Consider the following 22,253-nt stretch of genomic DNA (forward strand, 5'->3'; position numbering starts at 1 on the left):
ATGATTTACTAGGCAAAGGTACACACTCGTGAAATGCACCAAATGTAGAGTTGTGAATACCACGGAACTGCACATTAATTTTTTTAAAGTTGTACTGGAAATGTATATGCTTATTTTAAGGTCTCTTCCACGTGGAAGCAATGGATTGCATTAAAGCAATTAATTGCCATATTAAAATATTGCTAGTCATATTAAAATAATGACTTTGACTCAAATTCTTAGTTGTTCAAGTGCATCATGAAATCGATTAATTTTCACGAAAGTTGAAAAAAGTACCTGTCGGTTTCTGTCAATAACTGTAAACCATACTGAAAACGTGGATGAGCGCATACAACTTTTGTCCTCCAGAGGTCTCACTTTTGTTTTTTATCAGACTTGTGTAGGACTTCAGTCTCCCGTCTCCTGTATCTCATTTTTTTCTAAGCTTCTGTCCTCTCTATTTCTGATTCCCTCTCTCATTTTTCTGTCTCTTACGACTATCTCGTTTTGGTATTTTCAATCGCCCTTTCTCTCACTTTCTTCTCTTTCGTGTACTCCACGTGGTCTGTTTTCTTGATTTTCGATTTTCCTGACTTCATTTAATCATGTTTGTTACTATTTATTTTCACTGAACCTTCTGTTGTACGATACCTCCGCTGTTCCATCCAGCCCCATTTATTTATATTTCTCTCACAATCTCCAGTTTCGTCTCCAATTGTCATCTCTTTATTTCTGTACTGAGGTTTTTTGTAGGATCTTCCTTTACCTTTCTGTGTTGGTGAGGATGCAATTTGCTTTAAAAACCTATCCTGCAGTCGCTGCTGTCTGTGAGATTGTCTTGTTTGTCAGTCTTTATTTTCAGTTTGTAATAAATATTTTCTGTTTGACTATCAAAACTGAACAGCTAATCGCAATAGTGATACATTATTTAAAACAAAAGAGGAATCGGGTATAATTTATATGTGCAATTTCTGCTGGAAGGGGACGATTTCCGAAACAAATATTTAAATGGAAATATTGTAAAGTGACGAAATCCTCAACTCAAGGTGTAATGACAGTTTAAATAACTTATTGGTACTTGCAACTGATTTATTTAAAAATTAAATGTAATCTTATGATGAAAATACAATATCCCGAGTCTTCCTGATGTTACAGTTTGTCGCCCTGAAGTTTGATTTAGGAATCGTAGATTGGTCTCGACTTTATGTCTTCATTATTTGCATTGGCAACTCAAATCCAAGCCTCTGCAGCCAGACTACATTACGAAAACGTGAAACAAAATATTAAAGCGATCTTTCGCTGTTCCAACTCCACTAACAAAACAAAGAAACAAGACTTGGCGAGAAGGGAACATTTTTTAGTCGCTCTGGTCAGATAAACTGGAAACCACTGATGATGCTCGATTTAGCTGCAGTTGCCTCGTTTGAATCGTTAGGGGGCTGCATAAGTTTTTTTTTAAAAAAATAATCAGATCACAATTGGCATGTTGCGGAACAACAACCCAGGATGATCCAGATATAGGAACAGAGAGTTTCGCAGCATTGAAAACGAAAATAAATTGCATGGAATTGCTGTATCTAAAAGGTGATTTTCCTACTGCGTGATGGCATGGCATTGCTTTTATTGTGAGGTCTATTTTGAACGCTCTTTTGTGTGAAATACTACGATCAGCCTGAAGCACCCAAACAACTGTCTCTTCTAATATTAGAACGATTGAATTTCTGGCGTTTATTATAAAGAGACCTTAAGAGCCTATTGTAATAAGTCTTTATTAAAAGATTACCACTATATCCTGCAGCTGGTGGAAAACGTCTGTTATCGCTGAGTTATTTCTAGTGTATCACCAATCATGACTAAAAAGTTGCCTGATTAATTCTGGGTATTAAAGGTAATTACGATCTAAGTCGGATCCTACGTTTTATCTTTTATTGGAGGAAGGTTTCGGACAAAACGGGATAGCGCCAAAACAACAATTAAACAAGGAAGCGTATTCCCTGTGATAGGTGGCGACAGATCGCCTACGTACTTTTTCTCCCTGCCAAAAGTGACTTCATTGAGCAACACTAAAATTCGACTTTCTATGTCACAATCTCTTAAATGGAGAATACGAGACCGCCTACGGCGTTTCATAGTCACTCGAAGTCTGCTCCAGTAATAGACGTGTAACTTTGCCAGATCTGGGTAGTAAATCTAACTGCTTTTCTAATACCCAGTGGCTGAATGCGCGCACAGTGGCGGTGTCCTTGGTTTTAATTCTCATTGTGCGTTGTATGTATTTGAACAAAATAGTCAGATGGCAATATATTAATAATAAAAGCAGAAAATTCAAAACTTTATTTTGAACACCGGTCCTGTAAGCGAACACGGCGGTGTAAGAACTTTCCCATGTGCTTTTTAAGACTGAGCTTAAGGAGGTCGGTTATAACAATAACTTATTTTCAGTATAATTAACCCTCCCAGCCATGGACATTTGAGGAAATAACAACATTGATGTACAAAAATTATCTTTTTTTTTGCTTTAACAGTGAAATTGGATTAGTAAAGCTGGAATCCGTTCGTTTTACGTTTTTTTTTTCATTTTCCTGTGCATATATTCGCCCAGAGATGATGCCTATCTATTGGTTATAAACGTTTTCGGAATATAAATTACCTACAAAATTAGCAATTGATGAATCTTGCTATATTGTAGATCTAAAGCTTAAGGTGGCCCAATAGTAAAAGAAAGTCCAAGAACAGGGCACATATGCCTAAGAATAGCAGTAAGGATATTTTCGTCCATCCCCCACATTGTTTCTCTGTAAACTTGTACGATCTTGTCAATTACAAAGAAATTGACACAGTGACCTCTAACTTGGCCCGGATATCATATCAATGTATTTTGTATTTGTGGTTTTATTCACTGAAAGATTTTAGCTGAAAAGTTTAGAGAAGGCGGTGAAATATGTCACCTGATTAATTTTCCGTCCTCCTTAACTTTTTTGATCACTTCCTCCTCCCCCATCCTGCCAAATGAAATTACCATGCCATCAGAAGACCGCCCACCAAACAGACCAGCCAAGACCCCTTTCAGCCAAAATATTTAAGAGTGACTGCATTCACAGATTGACGTTCATTCAACACAGCGATCGGACTTGACTGGTGCTCTCAGATCAGTACTTATCTGCGGCGAAACTGAGTGCCACAATGCTAAGGATGCTAAATAACAGAGCTACGTCTCTCACTATTTCACTTTTTATCTTCCTCACCATTGGAGACCAACGAGTTCAGGGTAAGTTAAAAACAGATTGGGAAAGGGTTACGTTATGTGTATACATTTGAGGATATAGCTTTTAGTTTCATGTTCTGTTCCGTCATGCGCCTCGTGTATTATTTTCTTGGAATAAGATACTGAATAAGCCCAAAGCTAATTCGCAAAACACAACGCTTTCTATCGTTTGCTTTTAGTTAAAGGTTTTCAGGTCAAAATCCGATTTGGCTAGTTGCATTTCGAACACGTGTTTCTGTACTTTTTTTCACATTTACTAGAATATCGTCCCGCAGAATTAAGTCAGAGGGGCAGTTATTATTACCTGTGTGAGCATTTCATGTACCCACTTAGAAAATAAATGAACTGCACTTGGATCCTTGGAGTAAAAGTTTTGTAGATGTCTATTCATTTAGCAATATCAAAGGGGAATTACATACAGACAAAACGTCTCATTGATCTTGTATTTCAATCGAGGAGTGAATGTCCGATCTAGCTGGTGGAGGTGAATCACATCGCTATGTCACGCGACTAAAGCAGGATTCAGAAGCTGGTATGGTTATTTGGTCCAGGGGAAATAGCTGCCACGTGTCTTTTCCAATTAGCCTATTTTATATTGCTAACTAACTAAAAAAAAGTGTCTTCCATGTAACTGAGCACTCGATATATATAGGGAGAGATTTATATCAGGCGGTATCAACCAGAAGTCTAGAATCTCCAGAAGAGGCAGCAGAGCTCAGGCATTTCTGGAACGAATTAGTACGACAGAAAAATAGCAAATGTTTCTATCCCTACGTGACAATATGAATAGATAGAAAAATCAACGGGATAATGATTTCCAGATAATCGCCGCAATAGTTTGCGATGCTAAACGCAGACGCTTGTCAAACTGTCAACCACATAATCTTTTCACATATGTCTAACTGACGAGTAGCTCGCCACGCATTTATTTCTTGCGGATTTGGCGCTTCGTTGCTTCGCTGCAAGGGTGAGCTCTGGCAGGCTGTGCTACTTTTTTCGCTGCACGCGTGTACAGTACTTCAGCTTGTGCTGTCTTGGGGCAGAGCCAGATAACTGTACGAGCACGATAAATCGTTATTCAAAAATATCACACGGTTATGGCGTAGCGGTGTATATTTCGGACGACCTCATTGCTGTCTATTGACTAAGGAAAATGTCCATTATTTCAGCTTCACCGGTTTACAGACTGAGACAGAATACTTGAAGTAAACACTCTTGTAACGTCAATACAAAGTGCACGTGTAGTGTCTGGATCCGTGAAGCTGACATTGATATGACTGTGTGTGTTGCAGCTGGGAACTGCTGGCTACAGCAAGCCAAGAACGGCAAGTGCCAGGTCCTCTATATGACCGGTGTCAGCCGGGAAGAGTGCTGCAAAAGTGGAAGGTTGGGCACAGCGTGGACAGAAGATGATGTGCCATCCAGTACCCTTTTCCGATGGATCATCTTTAACGGTGGAGCCCCTGGCTGCATGCCTTGTAAAGGTACAGATTTCGCCTAGTCTACATGAATCGAAATCGTTTGCATTCTTATTCTTAAAATCGTGTCTGCTGTAAGATTTATTATATTTACAAATCTCACACTAAACCATTCTAATGTACCTTGACTTTGCTAACTCCCCCTCCCCCCTTCTGAGTGTCGATTCGTCAAAATACTAGTTTTGCGTTAATAGCTTCAGATAGAATAGCTTGAATGCCATGGTTTTGCGGAACGATCTATTAAGATGGCGACTGATTCTGCGCTGTTTCACCAAATCTTTAATTAAACATCTGGAAAAAGCTCATAAAAATGCAAAGATCTGTCATTTGGAGATTATGTATTCAGTTCAGCTAGCAAGAATTAGAATTTATCTTTAAGTTTCCAATACTTGATTGCTGCATTGAAGAATTAGCAATTTCCAGAAAATTGCATGTGGCTTCTTTCTTTTAATAGAAACCTGTGATAACGTCGATTGTGGTCCAGGCAAAAGGTGCAAAATGAACAAAAAAAATAAACCTCGATGTGTCTGTGCACCCGACTGCTCGAACGTTACTTGGAAGGGCTCAGTTTGTGGGACTGACGGAAAAACATACAAAGACGAGTGCGTCCTGCTGAAGGCGAGATGCAAAGGACATCCCGAACTGGAGGTCCAGTACCAAGGCAAATGCAGAAGTATGTGTGCAACAAGTACTTGCTCAATAACAAGAACCTTCAAGGGGAGGCGAAGGGAGACAGGCGCTTACGTAAAGAATGTTTGCATTCCATTCTCTTCCAGTACGAAGTAACACATTGTTTAACTCCATTGTGTGCAGAGTGCCTGTTTTTGAATTAAATATTTTTTCATACACACACTGATTTTAAATTTAGTTGTGTTTAGTGGTTCATTCTTTATCTGTATTTAGGAAATATAGGGCTGGACTACTGTACCAGGATTTCTTTATTGTTCAAGTTCTTGCCTATCAAAGATGTATTACAAATATAAGATTAACCTGTGTTTACTATAAACACGGTTTGACCCACTAACTTGGGCCTCACAAAGATCAGCCGATCGTATTGCAAACGATTACTTTCAACAGGTGGACATCTCACATTTTTTTATTATTGTTTTTACTTTTCAGAAACCTGCAGGGATGTCTTGTGTCCAGGCAGCTCGGTGTGTGTGGTAGATCAGACGAACAGCGCCTACTGTGTGATGTGTAACCCGAGGATTTGCCCTGAACCCACTAGCCCCGAGCAGTATCTGTGCGGCAATGATGGGATCACGTACGCCAGCGCCTGCCATATCAGGCGGGCCACCTGCTTGATGGGCAGATCCATTGGAGTGGCATACGAAGGGAAATGTATAAGTACGTACTCAAGATCTCATGAAGTGTAAACTGCATAACATTACGCAGTCACAAAACGAGTACAAATACAATGTGGGAGGGGTCTCCTTTTTGTCAGTGTAATTAGGGTGCAATGGATAAATGTCAAAATCAAACCTAACAAAGCACTTTTGAATATTCAAATTTAGCGCTAAAAGCACATTGATATCTCTTATAGCATCAAACTAATCTATGTAGGGCAAAGGTCATCTTTATTAATCAGCGTAATTTGTTCATCGTATCCTTTGAATTTTTTCTTAAAGCTGAGAACTGGAACTATCAATAATGTAAAGATGTTTTTATTTCCAAACTTCTTATTTGATGGCTTTGCGAAAGTACGCTGAACTGTACCTAAAAATGCAATTACACGAAACACAAGGAAGTTCAACTTTTTATTTCCCACCCGGAGCTAAGGTGTTTTTTTTTAAGTGTTTAACGCCGAGACGCACCACGCCTACGCAATTGTCCTGGACCATTGTAGAATAATAAGAGACAAAAAAAGTTGGTGAACTGAATCTTTTCGATTGAGGTTTTCAAAAGTTAAAGTGTTATTGAAAGGTTCGTGACTGTTACCCTCAATCTGTTCCTGATGCCTAATACCCAAATATTCAGCCTCAGTGGGTGTTGGTGGAGTTTGCGTTTGCTCGTGTGGCGTATGGCCTTTCAATAATAGGAGCAACTGTACAGCACAGAATTGGATTATACAATGATGGTAATTTGATCAATTAATGTTTAATTTGGAAACCACATTTCCAGAAGTTTTTTAAAATATTAAATTCTTAAGTTGCGTGAAAAACAGTGAAGCTAATGTTTAAATTTAAGTGTTCAAAGATAATGCAGAACACGAACAGTAATAATGAACGTCTTAGGTGTATTTTCTGTACTTACATGAAAAAAAATCAATTACAAAGGGAAACTTATTGAACATCATATACGGTGTATTTATCAAGCCCTATATGTTAATATTTGAATTATAAACATTGTGAGGGATGTCGGTAGCAAATATGGTTTTGAGTTCTGACATATAAATTGTTACCACCGGCATTGTAAACAATGTACTGAAGAATTTCAATTTACCAGAGAAACGAGCTGAACGACAGGTCCAAAAAAATTGTCAGTATTGTTGAAGACTGAAAGGACAATTCTTAGCAGAGACAGTTGTCTTTTTACAAACGTGTTTTGATTTCTCTTTTTTTCAGAAGCGAAATCCTGTGACGACATACAGTGTAACTCTGGAAAGAAGTGTCTCTGGGATAGCCGGCTCGGCAGGGGTCGATGTGCCGTTTGCAATGTGTGTCAGGGTGGACGCTCGGACGAGCCAGTCTGCGCCACTGATAACACCACCTACCCCAATGAGTGTGCAATGAAGAGTTCAGCCTGTTCCTCTGGCACCCTCCTGGAGATCAAACATACAGGATCGTGCAATTGTAAGTAACTTTTAGCCCACACAAATAAGATTCGCTGTTTATGCCATATTTCGCTATAAAGGTTTTACTTTATCAGCCAACGCTTGAGCTCTCCAATGACGAGGATCTACCAAATATAATCTTACCATCTATATCTATCAACTTGAGAATACGCATATCTGCCATGCTGTTTTAAGGGGCAGTGGAGGAAGATTTGTTCTGAGTGCTAGGTGTAGCCAGATGATAACTCGTTCTTTACAAACGCGTTTAAGATTTTGCCACACATAGGTAGAAGAAATCTACCCCCCACCCCCACCCCCAACTAAAGAACTGTATTTTTCATTGAAGTGATTTGGGGAATTTGATACAAGGATGTGTGAGGTGTGTGATGATAGCCGTACAATTATATACCTTCCTCAGTGGAGCAGATAAAGCATATCAACCCGTTCTGGTTATCTCAACCTCCCCATTCCTGTGAGGTCTATTGTCCATCATTACCCACTCCCCTTCTCCCTCCCATACACACATGCTTATTAAATGTTGCCTTTGTTGGTATAACAAAGCAATTATGTTTTATAGACATGTTCTTTATAATTAATGTACACTTTTAATTTGCGAGTGCCATGTGCTTGATTTCCCCTGAGGGAGTATGCTTTATTGTGCATCCAGTGATGTTGGTGTAAAAATGGATTACATAATATGTCATAAGAAGTAATTGGATATCAGAGTGTAACTTCCCATCACTTCAGTTAAAATTAGGGCAGGTTGAATTTTTTAGATAATCGTGAGGAGTTATAGTTCTGTATCTGATTCAATTCTAAATAAGAAATGTTAAAGTCAATAAATGGTGAAAGTTCTCTTGAGCAACAGTACAATGAGTCCTGAAGAGATTCCTGTTCATTTTGAGAGGAAGAAGATATCGTGAGGGATTAAAATGCCATGATAGTGATAAATTCGAACATCTATTCCTCTTGAACCTGGTGCCGTCTTATCAGTAGCGATCTTCCAAAGCCTCCACTACAGTTGTTTTGGATTTTTAAAGCTATTAAAATAGTCCATAGGTTTAATTCAGTAGCACTGACGAATGCAATGGACGAATACAACGTAAATATTAGAACACAAGAACACTTTTTATGTGATTCCAGGAATCTGCCATAAAGCCTGACCATTGATTCTTCAGAACTCACTGCAGTAATGATATTATGTAAAATTACTTCATAATAGCAAATGTCACAAACTTCATTCTTATGCCACATAAAAGACTATTGTGGCTATACAGAGAGATTTGAAAACATGCACTGAGGTTCTGCGCTGCTGTGATCCTTATTTATACAACAGCTACCGTATATTCCCCCATAGCCATAACTGAAGAAGATGACGATGAAGAAGACGAGCAAGAAAATAACACCTTTCCTAAATCTACATTTCCGATCTGGTAATTTCCTTCACCTGTTGGAAGAGGAAGGAGTCACTGTACTTATTTGTAAATAAGTGTACGCTTATTTATTTTGAAGAAGTATACATAGTTGAGTTTAGTAGATTTTTATTTATACTGTCATGTTTTATAATTTATACATAAAATTGGTTAACTGTACCTGTTTTGGAAATATATTCGTGAAGAGAGCAGTGTTATCGTTAATTTATTGTGACGTATGATGCTTGTAAAGTATACTTTTTCCTGCAAACTGTAAATTGCATTATGATAGCTGTAAATGTGGCTGGTCATTTTCCTTTTGTACTACAAATTTTAGTTATATTATCTGCATGTTTTACCGTGTATATTTATTTATTGGAATATGTTACACATTGATGTAAATAAGGCTTCAGATATTGTTTACAGCGTGCCATATAACTGACCAAATGTGCTGTCTTTGGAACTTGCTGTCAACTGGAAATGTTCTGCAGCTGTGTGGTTATAGGATCATTTTCTGGCCGCCTGTAATCTGATTGACTTTTGTGGTTTGTTTCTGTAAAGCTTTTAACATAATGCGAACAGTTCAGGTTTTTCATTTTGCTTAAAAATTATGTTGCAGATGCAATTTTATATTTTCGAACATGACAGATTTAAATTCATCTAAATATATAGTTTTGTACTTTTTCTATCATGTAAATGTGCAATGTATATAAAAAGTAATAACGGGATTTGTAAATACACAATGAATAAACAATAAAAAGCTCTGAGAATTTTCATTTTATATTGTTTCCCTGTCTGAATTATCACATCAAAAGAAATAAAGTCTTAACACGAAACAAAAGGAAATACTCGTTTTCTGCAATATCAAGAATCTTCTAATATCTCTTTATAACAAATAATGTTAAATACATAGCAAGAAACATATGGCTATGTATTCTGCTCTCTGGGATCTGGAGCAAGTGTTTACATTTATATCCTTTTTTAGATATTTTGGGAACCTTAGGGTCTTGCAGCATTTCATTTCTCTTATTTTTAAGAGACTCTTGTCCCTTAGCAAGTACCCAATGGATATACATTGTAGGTTTATTATAAGTATAACCAAGTCACATGGTTATGATCTACAACAATCTTTGCAGTTGGTGCATTCGGACTTTTCTTACATTTTCACTCACATCTCTAAAATACCCATAAACTTTAGCTCTATAATTTTAATAATACATTCTTAACATGACAAAATAACAAATAACAAGAATCAGGGAAAGGTAGCAAAGGTCCCAAATGAATTATTGTGGCAGAGCATGGCTGTGGATAATTTGACAACAGTTAGTCACTATCATTTAAAAGTCATGTACAAATGCAAAAGATTACAAGGTGTTATGCTGTTACCCAAAGAAACTAAATGTTATGACTTACTATGTAATACCTTTCTTCAGTTCTCAGGTAACCAAAATTGATAGCCCTACATAGATTTACATAGAATGTACAGCACAGAAACAGGCCATTCGAGCCAACTGGTCTCTGCCAGTTTAGGCTTCACAGGAGCCTCCTCCCACCCCTCTTCATCTAACCCTCTCAGCATAACCTATTCTTTTTCTCGCGTGTGTTTATCAAGCTTCCCCTTAAATTCATATTTGCATATGTTTGTATTTATCTAATTTAGAAATAGTTTAGTCACTTGGTTGCCCCTCATAATAATGAGAATCATTATGGTGTGGCTGCCATTTTTGCAAGATGCATAAAATGTATTGCTTCACTATAACAACTAAATAAAGAGGTATGATTTTTATATGAAAAAGAGATCTTAATATTAATACAGTACTAAAGTGTAAACATTTTACAAGATATTTATCTTACACTACCAAAGAGACTTTAAAACTCAGTGTATTCGTAAACTGTGTGTGGCAGAATATATAGGCTTATATTCAATCAACATTGGATTAAAAACTAAGAAAATGCTACACATTTTCATACTAACATTTGTGTACATTCATAGTGAATATGATTTCAAGATCCTAAAATATGCTAAATATACATATACTATAGTAGGTCTCATATGACATTGCTTATAAGTTGGAGGATATACTGTTTTATAAGGATAGGAATATTTTATCATGTAACTCATAATAAATATATAATTCTGCTTTTGAGGTGAAGTTGCAACCTTTGAGGCTACAAGGTCTAATTGCTCTAAATAATAACATTCTGAGGTCAATAAAGGTTCCTTACAAAATTCTGACTGCCTTTTTTAAAGATTGTTTTGCATCTGCAACAAAATACGATACTTACATGAAGTACGCACTATAGGCAAGACTTTCAATAGTATAGATATGCTATAAAGTAAACTGCTGGCTACAAGGACCGTTATAACAATAGTATTGTTATCATTGAGGATCATCTTTATCTAATTATCTGAAAGGTGAAATTAAACATTTTTAGCTGAAAAAAAAGAAATATGACAATCCACGTGGTAGCACTCTTGCCTCTGAATCAGAAAGTTATGGGTTCAAGTCCCACTCCAGAGACTTCAGCATAAAATCTAGGCTGATACTCCAGAGATGCTGTCTTTCAGATGAGATGTTAAACCAAGGCCCTGGCTGGTGTCTCAGGTGGATGTAAAAGATCCCAGAGCACTATTTTGAAAAAGAGCAGGAGAGTTCTCCCCAGTGTCCAGGCCAATATTTATCCTTCAACCAACTTCACTTAAACAGATTATCTGGTCATTTATCTCATTACTGTTTGTGGGATCTTGCTGTGCACAAATTGACTGCTGCCTACATTACAACAGTAACGACATTTCAAAAGTACTTCATTGTAAAGCACTTTGGGGCGTGAAAGGCGCTATATAAATGCAAGTCTTTCTTTCAAAATGGTAAAGTATTATCAAAATAGTTTGGGACATCACGTTTTCAACCTGAAAGCAGACGATTGAGTGGTATTTCTTTTAATAAACTAAATTACGTGCTAAATGCGTTTCATCCATACTAAAATATTTGTAACCGCATTGGAACAGAATAGCAATGCAGCCGCGAGATCGACAGGAAGTTTATTTCGAGATACGGTCGCGCTCGTGGGAGGTTGATGTGAGGGGACGTAAAGAACCTCGGCGCTCGCCGTAGAGTGGAGTCGAAGATGGCGGCTTCAATGTCAGCGCGTCTGAATCAGATTCGTCTCCTGCGAGCTCTAGCTCGGAGTTTGTCGTGTCCGAGCAGGTAAACGCCGCCTCACAATTCACAGGGCTTCCACCGCCGCGGCTTTTAAAACGATGCCCGTCGTATAGCTTTATAGTGATGACATTTACCTCTGTCCAAAGTCGGGCCTGAGGGAGAGGATCACTTGTGTGCATTTCTAATGTTTAAAAATGATATTGTTCAGTTGTTCATGAATTTACTGGAGCAAAGCCGCTATTTACATATCTTATGGTCCCAGTCCCGGTTCAGTGAATCTTTACTCTGGAAGTCCCGCCTCTCTCGCGCTCATGGGCCCTGATTCCCTGCGCGTGCCAAGTGACGTGCGTGCGCAACCTGCAGGTGGTAAGACCAGAGTCCCAGACAGTGTGAGGAAGTTCATTTGGCTGATGGGAAATGCGGCAATAATACACGGGGTATTTATAAAGAAAACATAGACTGTAAAACGTATTTCTTTCTCAGTGGAAAGATATTTTAAAAGTATCATTTTCAAGGACTTAGCATCTTGTGTCATGGCTTTTTTTTTTTCTGGCTCGTTTGGCAGCTTGGTAAGCAATATTAAATGTTGATATGGGCAAGTTGGTCATCCACTATGGCCTCGGATAATTTAGAAGGGCATCCTGCAGAGAATGATCTTAGCAAGCAATGGTTCATTGTGGTTATCCTCTCCACAGTCACACATCAAGCTATCCTTCATCTTCCATTTATGGAGTAGGGTAGTTGCAGCGCCCATATGAAGTTCTGATGCAGTTCGCAGTGACCCATATATTATGTGGCAAGGTGAACCCAGGCAGTTGATCTGCGGAGTCCATGGTCAGGTCCTGATTCTTGACTGTGCTGGTTCCCCGCATGCTCTGCTACCTGTCTTTAGGTAAACATTCCAAGGTTTTGAGAGTTTTGGCCGCTAACCAGAAGGGGTTCCTGAACTGAAGGCGGCATCTCGACAGCTACTGGAAATCTTTATTAATAGGCAGATCTGAATTTGCTAGGGGATTAAGGATGCAGTATACCACAGCAGACAATCGGGTATCTACTACCACAGGGACCTCAAGCTAATCGGTACTGAGGTGCTGTTACAATGTAGCTATGCATATATTTTGATGGATACACAGAGCTCTGCTTCTTTGGCAACTAATTTTTAATGTTAGCAGGCATGTCTATTGTATTGCAGCTTGGCTCAGTTGGTCACCCTCTTGCCTGTATCAGAAGATTACGGGTTCAAGCACATTTCAGATTTGAAAGCACGTAATTAAAGCTGACACCAGTGCAACACATTGTCAGAGGTGTTGTCTTTCAGATGAGCTATTAAACCAAGGTCTTGTCTGCCTATTTGGATGGAGATATAAGATCACATACCACTATTCGAAGAACAGGAAAGTTCTCTTGGTGTCTTGACCAATACACACAAAATAGATTGACTCAGGATTTGTATAACAACAATAACTTGGAATTATATAGCATCTTTTAATATGGTTGGAGGTGAGGGTGAAGGGGGTAGGAGAGAGAGGTATAAGGAGACAGTTGATAATGGAGAAATATTTGTTCTTCAAGTTTGTCCTGGAGTAGTGGGTGATTTTTGCAGGAGAGTGAGGCCCACTAATGGTCCAGCCAGGTCTGGTGTTGGATGCCTAAACAAATTGTGCATCAGTTACGTCCAAGTCTGCATCCCTTGGCCTAGCGCAGTGAAGTTGAGAATGATTAAGAGGGGAGAGAGTAAAGATTTTGCTGGGGGACAAGGGCATCAGAGGTGTAGATGAGGGAATGGTTGTGAAATCAGTGGCTGCAGAAGCAACGTAGTGAATGGAGGGCCAATTGGAGGTATAAGGTATAAAGATGTTCTTTTCTCCTAACATTAGTAACCTTGCATTTAGTTTCAAAAATTCCTAGGAGATCCAGCAGATTACCTCAAGACTTTTGAAATGCGGTTTCTTCCTAGGCTATACCATGACTCGTGCAAACTTGAAATAATGTTGAGACAACGTCTTGGAGGACAATTCGTCCGCCAGATCAGGATGTCAGATCAGGACCCGATATTTGGAGGTGTATTGCCATTTTTCACATCCACCCAAAATCATTTATGTCAATACAAAAGTGGACTGAGGGGAGGGTTTCATGGCTTTTAATTTCCAAAGATTGAGGTCATGTATGCAAGTTATATACCTGAAGAGTGTGTAGAATTTACTACATAAGTAATTTAAATTGTACTTTACTGCTTTGGAATAACTTGTACCATAAGACAATTTAAATTAGTATACAAATGCTTTTAAACTTATCACCTATAATCTTCTTCAAGCTCACAGATAGTAGCCTAGAAATGTCACTTTTTTTTTGTACAGAATTAACATAATCTGGCCAGGGAGGAGGAATGTGAGGTGACACCCACCTGCACTGAATCTCTGCCCCTTCCTGGCCTAATTGATAAATGTTGAAGGAGGGTGTGTGGGGGCTTCTTCTCTTCCCCCATGTTGTGATGCCACAGTTGGCACCAGGATTGGAATGATGCCAGCCTGTGCTGAAAATCCTGCCAGTTCTGACTGGCATACAGCCAGCAGAAAGTATGTCTGTATGACACAGGTGTACTTGCTGTATAAGGGTTGTAAGTGGGCGCCACAGTGTCGCATTCCAACAGCGGCTGATCGAAGATTGATTACTATTGGGTGAGTGGCAGAAGAATTCATGCTTGAAGCAGCAACTTTTAGAGGACTTGGGCTAGACTGGCAAAGTGCTGCACTTTCAGTGATAGTGACCTCAATCTTTGGAAATTTATGCCCTATGTTTACCAACTAACTGACATTTAATTTTAAAAACCCTTGATAATTGCCCATTCCACCACATAATTTATTCTTTTCCTACCTCTTAATATATAATACTATCAACTTTTCCAGACCATAACATCCCAAAATCTTTTGCTGTGATTCCTACTACATATAAGATTTAAGCATTGCACTTAGCACCTTGATTTTATGGTTGTACAGAAACTCCTTCATGTTGTTAAACACCTCTTTTAACTCCTTTGTTGCTTTGCTCACTTGATGATGATAGACTGCCTAAGCAAATAATTTTATCAACTCTATTTCCATATTGTTCATCCTAAGGTCAGTTTTTGAGAGATCCTTTTTCTTTGTGATTACCATTGATGATGTTTTAGCATTTATTTTCGATCCATGGTCCAACCTTGTTTTTTGCCTTCTGAAGTATCTCTTGTAATGTTTCTTGTATTTAGAATCATAGAATGGTTACAGCACAGAAGGAGGCCATTCGGCCCATCGAACCTGTGCCAGCTCTTTGTAAGAGCAATCCAGTTAGTTCCATTTGCCCGCTCTTTCCCCATAACCCTGCAAATTTTTTCCCTTCAAGTGCTTATCCAATTCCTTTTTGAAAGCCACGATTGAATCTGTTTCCACCACCCTTTCAGGCAGCGCATTCCAGATCATAACTATTCGCTGCTTAAAAAAGTTTTTCCTAGGTTGTGAAATCTGAGAATATATACTGAAAAGCTATTCCATGCATAGATTATTTTAAACTTCTATTTATATGCTCCATGGTTTCATTTAGACAAAAAGACTTGTGGGAAATTTAAACTATTGATGCTTATGATTTTCATTTAAATGTTTGGTACTAAAGTGTGCCAACACTGAATAAATATTCATTAATAGCCTCAGAATAGTGCAGGTACTGGTTTGAATGCAATATAAATTAGTGTTACTGGCTTACATCACCTCTAGATACTGTAATAAAAACAGAAAATGCTGGAGAAGCTCAGCAAGTCAGACAGCATCTGTGGAGAAAGAAACAGAGTTAACGTTTCATTTCGAAGACCTTTCGTCAAAACATCTTCATCTTTGACCTGAAACGTTAACTCTGTTTCTTTCTTCACAGATGCTGCCTGACTTGCTGAGCTCCTCCAGCATTTTCTGTTTTTATTTCAGGTTTCCAGCATCCGCATTTTGCTTCTAATTTATACTGTCTTTGTCACACCATTATGCATTCAGGCAAAGTGGAACTCTGTGCTTGTGTACCTATGTAAAGCTCCGCTCAGGATGATGGTGAGATTTTTAAAGTTAGTGAAGAGCTGACTCTCTTTTGTCAACTTTTTTTTATCATTAAAAATGTTGCTTGGGATTTTTCTATTTGCAAAATTTAAAATGATTTTAGACTAATGGCAGTTATTCTGTAGCTGTTGTGAAGGCCAATTTGTAAAGAGACTGCTATCTTGAGGTGCGGTCCCAAAATTCAAATTACCCTCAAATTATTTACTCAGAACTGCAATTATCCTTCAGGGTCTATGTCAATGCAATTTTAAAACTGTCACATTGAGAACTTATAAATGGCTCAATACTTTAGCAAGGCTTTATAATTCTAAATTTAGTGTAAATATGCATTAGAAAATTTCTTGGGACTATCAAATTTAGTATATAAAACTAGCCTTCATTAAATTGCTTTTCTTGGTCAGCTCTTCACTAACTTTAAAAATATCTCCACCATCCTGAGCTTAGTTCTGCACATGCATTTAGATACACAAGCACAGAGTTCCACTTTGCCTGAATACATAATAGTGTGAACAAGACAGTATGAATTAGTGCTGCTGGATCACACCACTCTGAATGTGATACCTGCATCAAACCAGTACCTGTACTGTTATGAGGCCATGAATGAAAATTTGTTCAGTGTTGGCACACTTTACTAACAAACATTTAAAGAGACATTGTCGATGGCTGCAAGTCACCAAGTTTAACTGAAACTAAATACAGAATTTCAGTAGAAATAGTCCCAGTATCTTAAGTCTCTCCGCATATCTAGAGTTTCTCTTCCCTAGTATCATGCTGGTGAATCTGTGCTGTACAATCTCTAGGGTTTAATGTCCTTTCTATAATGCATTTAAAAATTCACACAGCACTCCTAATTGTGGTCAAACCATTGCTGTGTACAAATTTATCATTACCCCATTGCTCTTGTGCCTTTGGTTACTCTAATCAAAATGAGCAGTTTTCAAAATTTTATTGTAGCCATTATGACCTGATATCAGTGTTGCATGTGAGATGAACTGGATTTCCAAACACTTCATGAGGAATTTAAATAAACTGAATAGGTAACATTTAAAGTAGAGTGGATGCTTCAAATTCCAGTTAAATTGTGAACCACTTATGTAGTGGACACAAACTGTGAGGCACAACAGATTTCACCTTCATATTAGTGCAAGTCAAGCTGGCGATCTATTTCTTTCAGTGTACTAGAGCCAAGAAGAATAAAGTTACCTCCAGGAGATGGTCTCTCATCACTTGGATCTTATCAGGTAACTGCACTTAGATGTTTTAATGTTAGGAGAGAACTGACACTCTTGCCTGCTCTCCTCTAATATTAAACTCGTGAATGGAACTCTGTGCATGCATATTTGCACACAGGTGGTGAGCTGCTTTGCTGCTTGACAAGGTGTGCACAGCCAGCAGTGTAATTGTTACAACAATCCAATAGCTTCATGGTCACTTTTACCGATACCACCTTTTTATTTCCAATTTAAAAAAAACTGAGTTTCAATATGCATATCAAGAACAATTGGCTAAGGATGGGATGCCACACATACTTTAGGAACAGCTGCAATTAACTTTATTATGGACTGCTGTATATTTTTACCACCATCACAAGCACCCCTAGCCTGGATCTCAAAATTTATAAGTTGGATGTTTTAGATAAAGCAAACCAAAGATTATGATAACCAATATAACTTTATGGTATCAATGGGAAATAAATGGTGGGGGAGCATTTCATGAAAAGAAACTTCCTGTAGTTTGCGGCACAAATATGGTGACATTTGTTTGTAAGATAAATATTTTTATCTACTAAAGTTATTTGTTATGCAGTACTTCAGCAAGCTTCTATAAGATGGCTTGCACTTGTCGTCTACTCATATTAACTCTGGGCATAAATTCATACTAGTTACTTGCATATTCAGTATACTGTACACAGACTGAAATGCTAGGAAATGTGGGTTATGGTAAAAATGTTTTTCTCATTGAGCATTGGATTTTTGAGTAAAAATGACAGTATAGCGTTATGTTATGGACTTTGTCAGAAACTCTGTCTTAACATTTTTGTACCATCTTTTTAAATAATTAATAGTACAGGGAAACATACAGATCGTATTATAGCACATCCCTGAGCCTACTGGGGCTTTGTATTACAAGACAATTATTAATAAGTTTATGCTTTAGGACTTAAAGTAATCGGTGTTGATTAACAATTTGTTCCTCCTAATGATTGAAATCTTTAATCTGCATTATAATGCAATCACAATTGTGCTCAACATTTTGTATTAGAACGTAAGAAATAGGAGCAGGAGTAGGCCATACGGCCCCTCGAGCCTGCTCCGCTGTTCATTTAGATCATTGTAAGGAGTCGCACAACACCAGGTTATAGTCCAACAGCTTTATTTGAAATCACAAGCTTTCGGAGCTTTGCTCCTTCGTCAGGTGAAGTGAAGAGATGCATATAGGCACAGCGTATATAGTCAGAGAACAATGCCTGGTGATTACAGATAATCTTTCTAACTGCCCTTTATCACACCTCGGCAGAGAGATAATCACAGCAATCAAAGGGGTGAATGGTGTTCAAACAGGTTAGTCACGGAAACATTGCATCCAAGAATACTGAGGTGGGGTCACAAGGGGTCAAATGCAGCAGATGCTGGGGTTTGTATTGAAAACAGATAACTTTTTTTTGCTGGAAATCGCAGCAGGTCCGGCCACATCTGTGTATGGAGAACAGGCCAACTACGACTTGAGTCTGGATGACTCTACGTCAGGTGGGGTTACATGTAGCATGACATGAACCCAAGATCCCGGTTGAGGCCGTCCTCATGGGTGCGGAACTTGGCTATCAATTTCTGCTTGACGATTTTGCTTTGTCGTGTGTCTCGAAGGCCGCCTTGGAGAACGCTTACTCAAAGATCGGAGGCTGAATGCCCTTGACTGCTGAAGTGTTCTGTGACTGGGAGGGAACCCTCCTGTCTGGCGATTGTTGCGCGGTGTCCGTTCATCCGTTGTCGCAGTGCCGGCATGGTCTCGCCGATGTACCATGCTCCGGGACATCCTTTCCTGCAACGTATGAGGTAGACAACGTTGGCCGAATCACAGGAGTATGAACCATTTACCTGGTGGGTGGTGTCCTCTCGTGTGATGGTGGTATCCGTGTCGATGATCTGGCATGTCTTGCAGAGGTTGCCGTGGCAGGGTTGTGTGGTGTCGTGGTCGCTGTTCTCCTGAAAGCTGGGTAATTTGCTGCGAACGATGGTCTGTTTGAGGTTAGGTGGCTGTTTGAAGGCGAGTAGTGGAGGCATGGGGATGGCCTTAGCAAGGTGTTCGTTGTCATTGATGACATGTTGAAGGCTGCGAAGAACATGGTGTAGTTTCTCCGCTCCGGGGAAGTACTGGACGACGAAAGGTACTCTGTTGGTTGTGTCCCGTGTTTGTCTTCTGAGGAGGTCTATGCGATTTTTTGCTGTGGCCCGTCGGAACTGTCGATTGATGAGTCGAGCGTCATATCCCGTTCTTACGAGGGCGTCTTTCAGCATCTGCAGGTGTCCATCGCGTTCCTCCTCGTCTGAGCAGATCCTGTGTATTCGCAGGGCCTGTCCATAGGGGATGGCCTCTTTGACATGGTTAGGGTGGAAGCTGGAGAAGTGGAGCATCGTGAGGTTGTCCGTGGGCTTGCGGTAGAGTGAGGTGCTGAGGTGCCCGTCTTTGATGGAGATACGTGTGTCCAAGAAAGAAACCGATTCTGAGGAGTAGTCCATGGTGAGTTTGATGGTGGGATGGAACTTGTTGATGTTATCGTGTAGTCTCTTCAGTGATTCTTCGCCGTGGGTCCATAGGAAGAAGATGTCGTCTATGTATCTGGTGTATAGCGTTGGTTGGAGGTCCTGTGCAGTGAAGAAGTCGTGCTCGAACTTGTGCATGAAAATGTTGGCGTATTGGGGTGCGAATTTGGTCCCCATGGCCGTTCCGTGTGTTTGGGTAAAGAACTGGTTGTCGAAGGTGAAGACATTGTGATCCAGGATGAAGCGGATGAGTTGTAGGATGGCGTCTGGAGATTGGCTGTTGTTGGTGTTGAGTACTGAGGCTGTCGCAGCAATGCCGTCATCGTGGGGGGTACTGGTGTAGAGTGCCGAGACGTCCACCGTGGTGAGAAGTGTTCCTGGTTCAACTGGTCCGTGGGTGCTGAGTTTTTGTAGGAAGTCTGTAGTGTCGCGACAGAAGCTGGTGGTTCTCTGTACGATTGGTTTCAGGATGCCCTCGACGTATCCAGAGAGGTTCTCACACAGGGTTCCGTTGCCTGATACGATAGGACGTTCGGGTGTGTTGGCTTTGTGTGTCTTTGGGAGGCAGTAGAAGTCTCCCACGCGGGGAGTACGTGGGATGCGAGCGCATAGGATGCTTTGAAGGTCTGGATCGAAGGTGTTGATCAGTTTGTTGAGCTGGTGGGTGTGTTCTTTGGTCGGATCTGCGGGTAACCGTCTGTAGTGTTCCTGGTTGACCAGTTGTCGCTTTGCTTCTTTGCAGTAGTCCGTTCTGTATGATGATGGCTCCTCCTTTGTCCGCTGACTTGATGACGATGTTGCGGTTGGTCTTGAGAGCGTCGATGGCGTTGCGTTGTGCTCGGGTGACGTTCTGGACTTTCTTTTGAGTGCGGCTGATGAATCTGGCGTTGACGCATCTCCTGACAGCTTGAGCATACATGTCAAGCTTAGGGCAGCGACCCTCCGGAGGGGTCCAATTTCACTCTTTCTTCTTTGGTTGCTGTACCGCAGATCCCTCTGTCTGCTGTTCCAGATCGTTGAATGTCTCACTGCGACAACGGATGAACGGACACCGCACAACAATCGCCAGACAGGAGGGCTCCCTCCCAGTCGGGGAACACTTCAGCAGTCAAGGACATTCAGCCTCCGATCTTCGGGTAAGCGTTCTCCAAAGTGGCCTTCGAGACACACGACAATGCAAAATCGTCGAGCAGAAATTGATAGCCAAGTTCCGCACCCATGAGGATGGCCTCAACCGGGATCTTGGGTTCTTGTCACGCTACACGTAACCCCACCTGACGTAGAGTCATCCAGACTCAAGTCGTAGTTGGCCTGTTCTCCATACACAGATGCGGCCGGACCTGCTGCGATTTCCAGCAAAAAAAGTTATCTGTTTTCAATACAAACCCCAGCATCTGCTACATTTGACCCCTTGTGACCCCACCTCAGTAATCTTGGATGTAATGTTTCCCTGACTAACCTGTCTGAACACCATTCACTCCTTTGATTGCTGTGATTATCTCTCTGCCGAGGTGTGATAAAGGGCAGTTAGAAAGATTATCTGTAATCACCAGGCATCGTTCTCTGACTATACATGCTGTGCCTATATGCATCTCTTCACTTCACCTGACGAAGGAGCAAAGCTCCGAAAGCTTGTGATTTCAAATAAAGCTGTTGGACTATAACCTGGTGTTGTGCGACTCCAGTCCATCACCGGCATCTCCACACCACATTTAGATCATGGCTGATCTTCAACCTCAACTCCACTTTCCTGCCTGATCCCTGAGATAGATGAATTGACGGCACAAATAGAAACAAATGGGTATGATCTCGTGGCCATTACAGAGATGTGGTTGCAAGGTGACCAAGGTTGGGAGCTAAATGTTCAGGGTTATTTAACATTTTGGAAGGATAGGAAAAAAAGTAAAGGTGTTGGGGTAGCTCTGTTAATGAAGGATGAAATTGGTATAATAGTGAGAAATGATCTTGGCTGAGAAGATCAAGATGTCGAATCAATTTGGGTGGAGGTAAGAAATAGCAAGGGAAAGAAATCACTGGTGGGAGTAGTATATAGGCCCCCTAACAGTAGCTGCACTGTAGGGCAAAATATAAATCAAGAAATAAGGGGGCCTTGTAAAAAGGTAATGCAATAATCGTGGGTGATTTTAACTTTCACATCGATTGGACAAATCAAATTGGCAAAAATGGCCCTGAAGAGGAGTTCATAGATTGTATTAGGGACTGTTTCTTGGACCAATACGTCGGGGAACCAACCAGGGAACAGGCCATTTTGGGTCTGGTAATGGGTAACGAAACAGGATTAATTAATGTTCTCCAAGTAAAGGATCCCTTGGGAAGCAGTGATCGTA

The 22,253-nt window shown here is 40.0% G+C and overlaps 2 protein-coding genes across 2 annotated transcripts in view; both read left to right on the forward strand.

Annotated features, from left to right (window-relative positions):
- The first annotated feature begins 3,112 nt into the window (after positions 1–3,112).
- On the forward strand, positions 3,113–9,640 carry LOC137329784 (follistatin-A-like). Its single transcript, XM_067994446.1, has 6 exons — positions 3,113–3,247; positions 4,537–4,728; positions 5,177–5,395; positions 5,842–6,069; positions 7,287–7,514; positions 8,853–9,640. The coding sequence occupies exons 1-6, from the start codon at positions 3,163–3,165 to the stop codon at positions 8,930–8,932; spliced, it is 1,032 nt and encodes a 343-aa protein (XP_067850547.1). The 5' UTR covers positions 3,113–3,162; the 3' UTR covers positions 8,933–9,640.
- A 2,364-nt stretch (positions 9,641–12,004) lies between these two features.
- ndufs4 (NADH:ubiquinone oxidoreductase subunit S4) overlaps positions 12,005–22,253 on the forward strand; it is a 131,809-nt gene continuing 121,560 nt past the window's right edge. Inside the window, exon 1 of the mRNA XM_067985719.1 lies at positions 12,005–12,116. Within this exon, the coding sequence (XP_067841820.1) occupies positions 12,037–12,116 (80 nt within the window). The 5' untranslated portion in view covers positions 12,005–12,036. The remainder of the gene's footprint in view (positions 12,117–22,253) is intronic.

Source organism: Heptranchias perlo, chromosome 1, assembly GCF_035084215.1.
Source record: "Heptranchias perlo isolate sHepPer1 chromosome 1, sHepPer1.hap1, whole genome shotgun sequence".
In the NCBI taxonomy this organism is placed as follows: Eukaryota; Metazoa; Chordata; class Chondrichthyes; order Hexanchiformes; family Hexanchidae; genus Heptranchias; species Heptranchias perlo.

Excerpts from the sequence above, each read along its gene's own strand:
- LOC137329784 (XM_067994446.1), top strand. The coding sequence starts at position 3,163 with ATGCTAAGGATGCTAAATAACAGAGCTACGTCTCTCACTATTTCACTT. Across the intron at positions 5,396-5,841 it reads GTACCAAGGCAAATGCAGAA|AAACCTGCAGGGATGTCTTG; the intron begins GTATGTGTGCAA and ends TTTACTTTTCAG. Across the intron at positions 6,070-7,286 it reads ATACGAAGGGAAATGTATAA|AAGCGAAATCCTGTGACGAC; the intron begins GTACGTACTCAA and ends TCTTTTTTTCAG.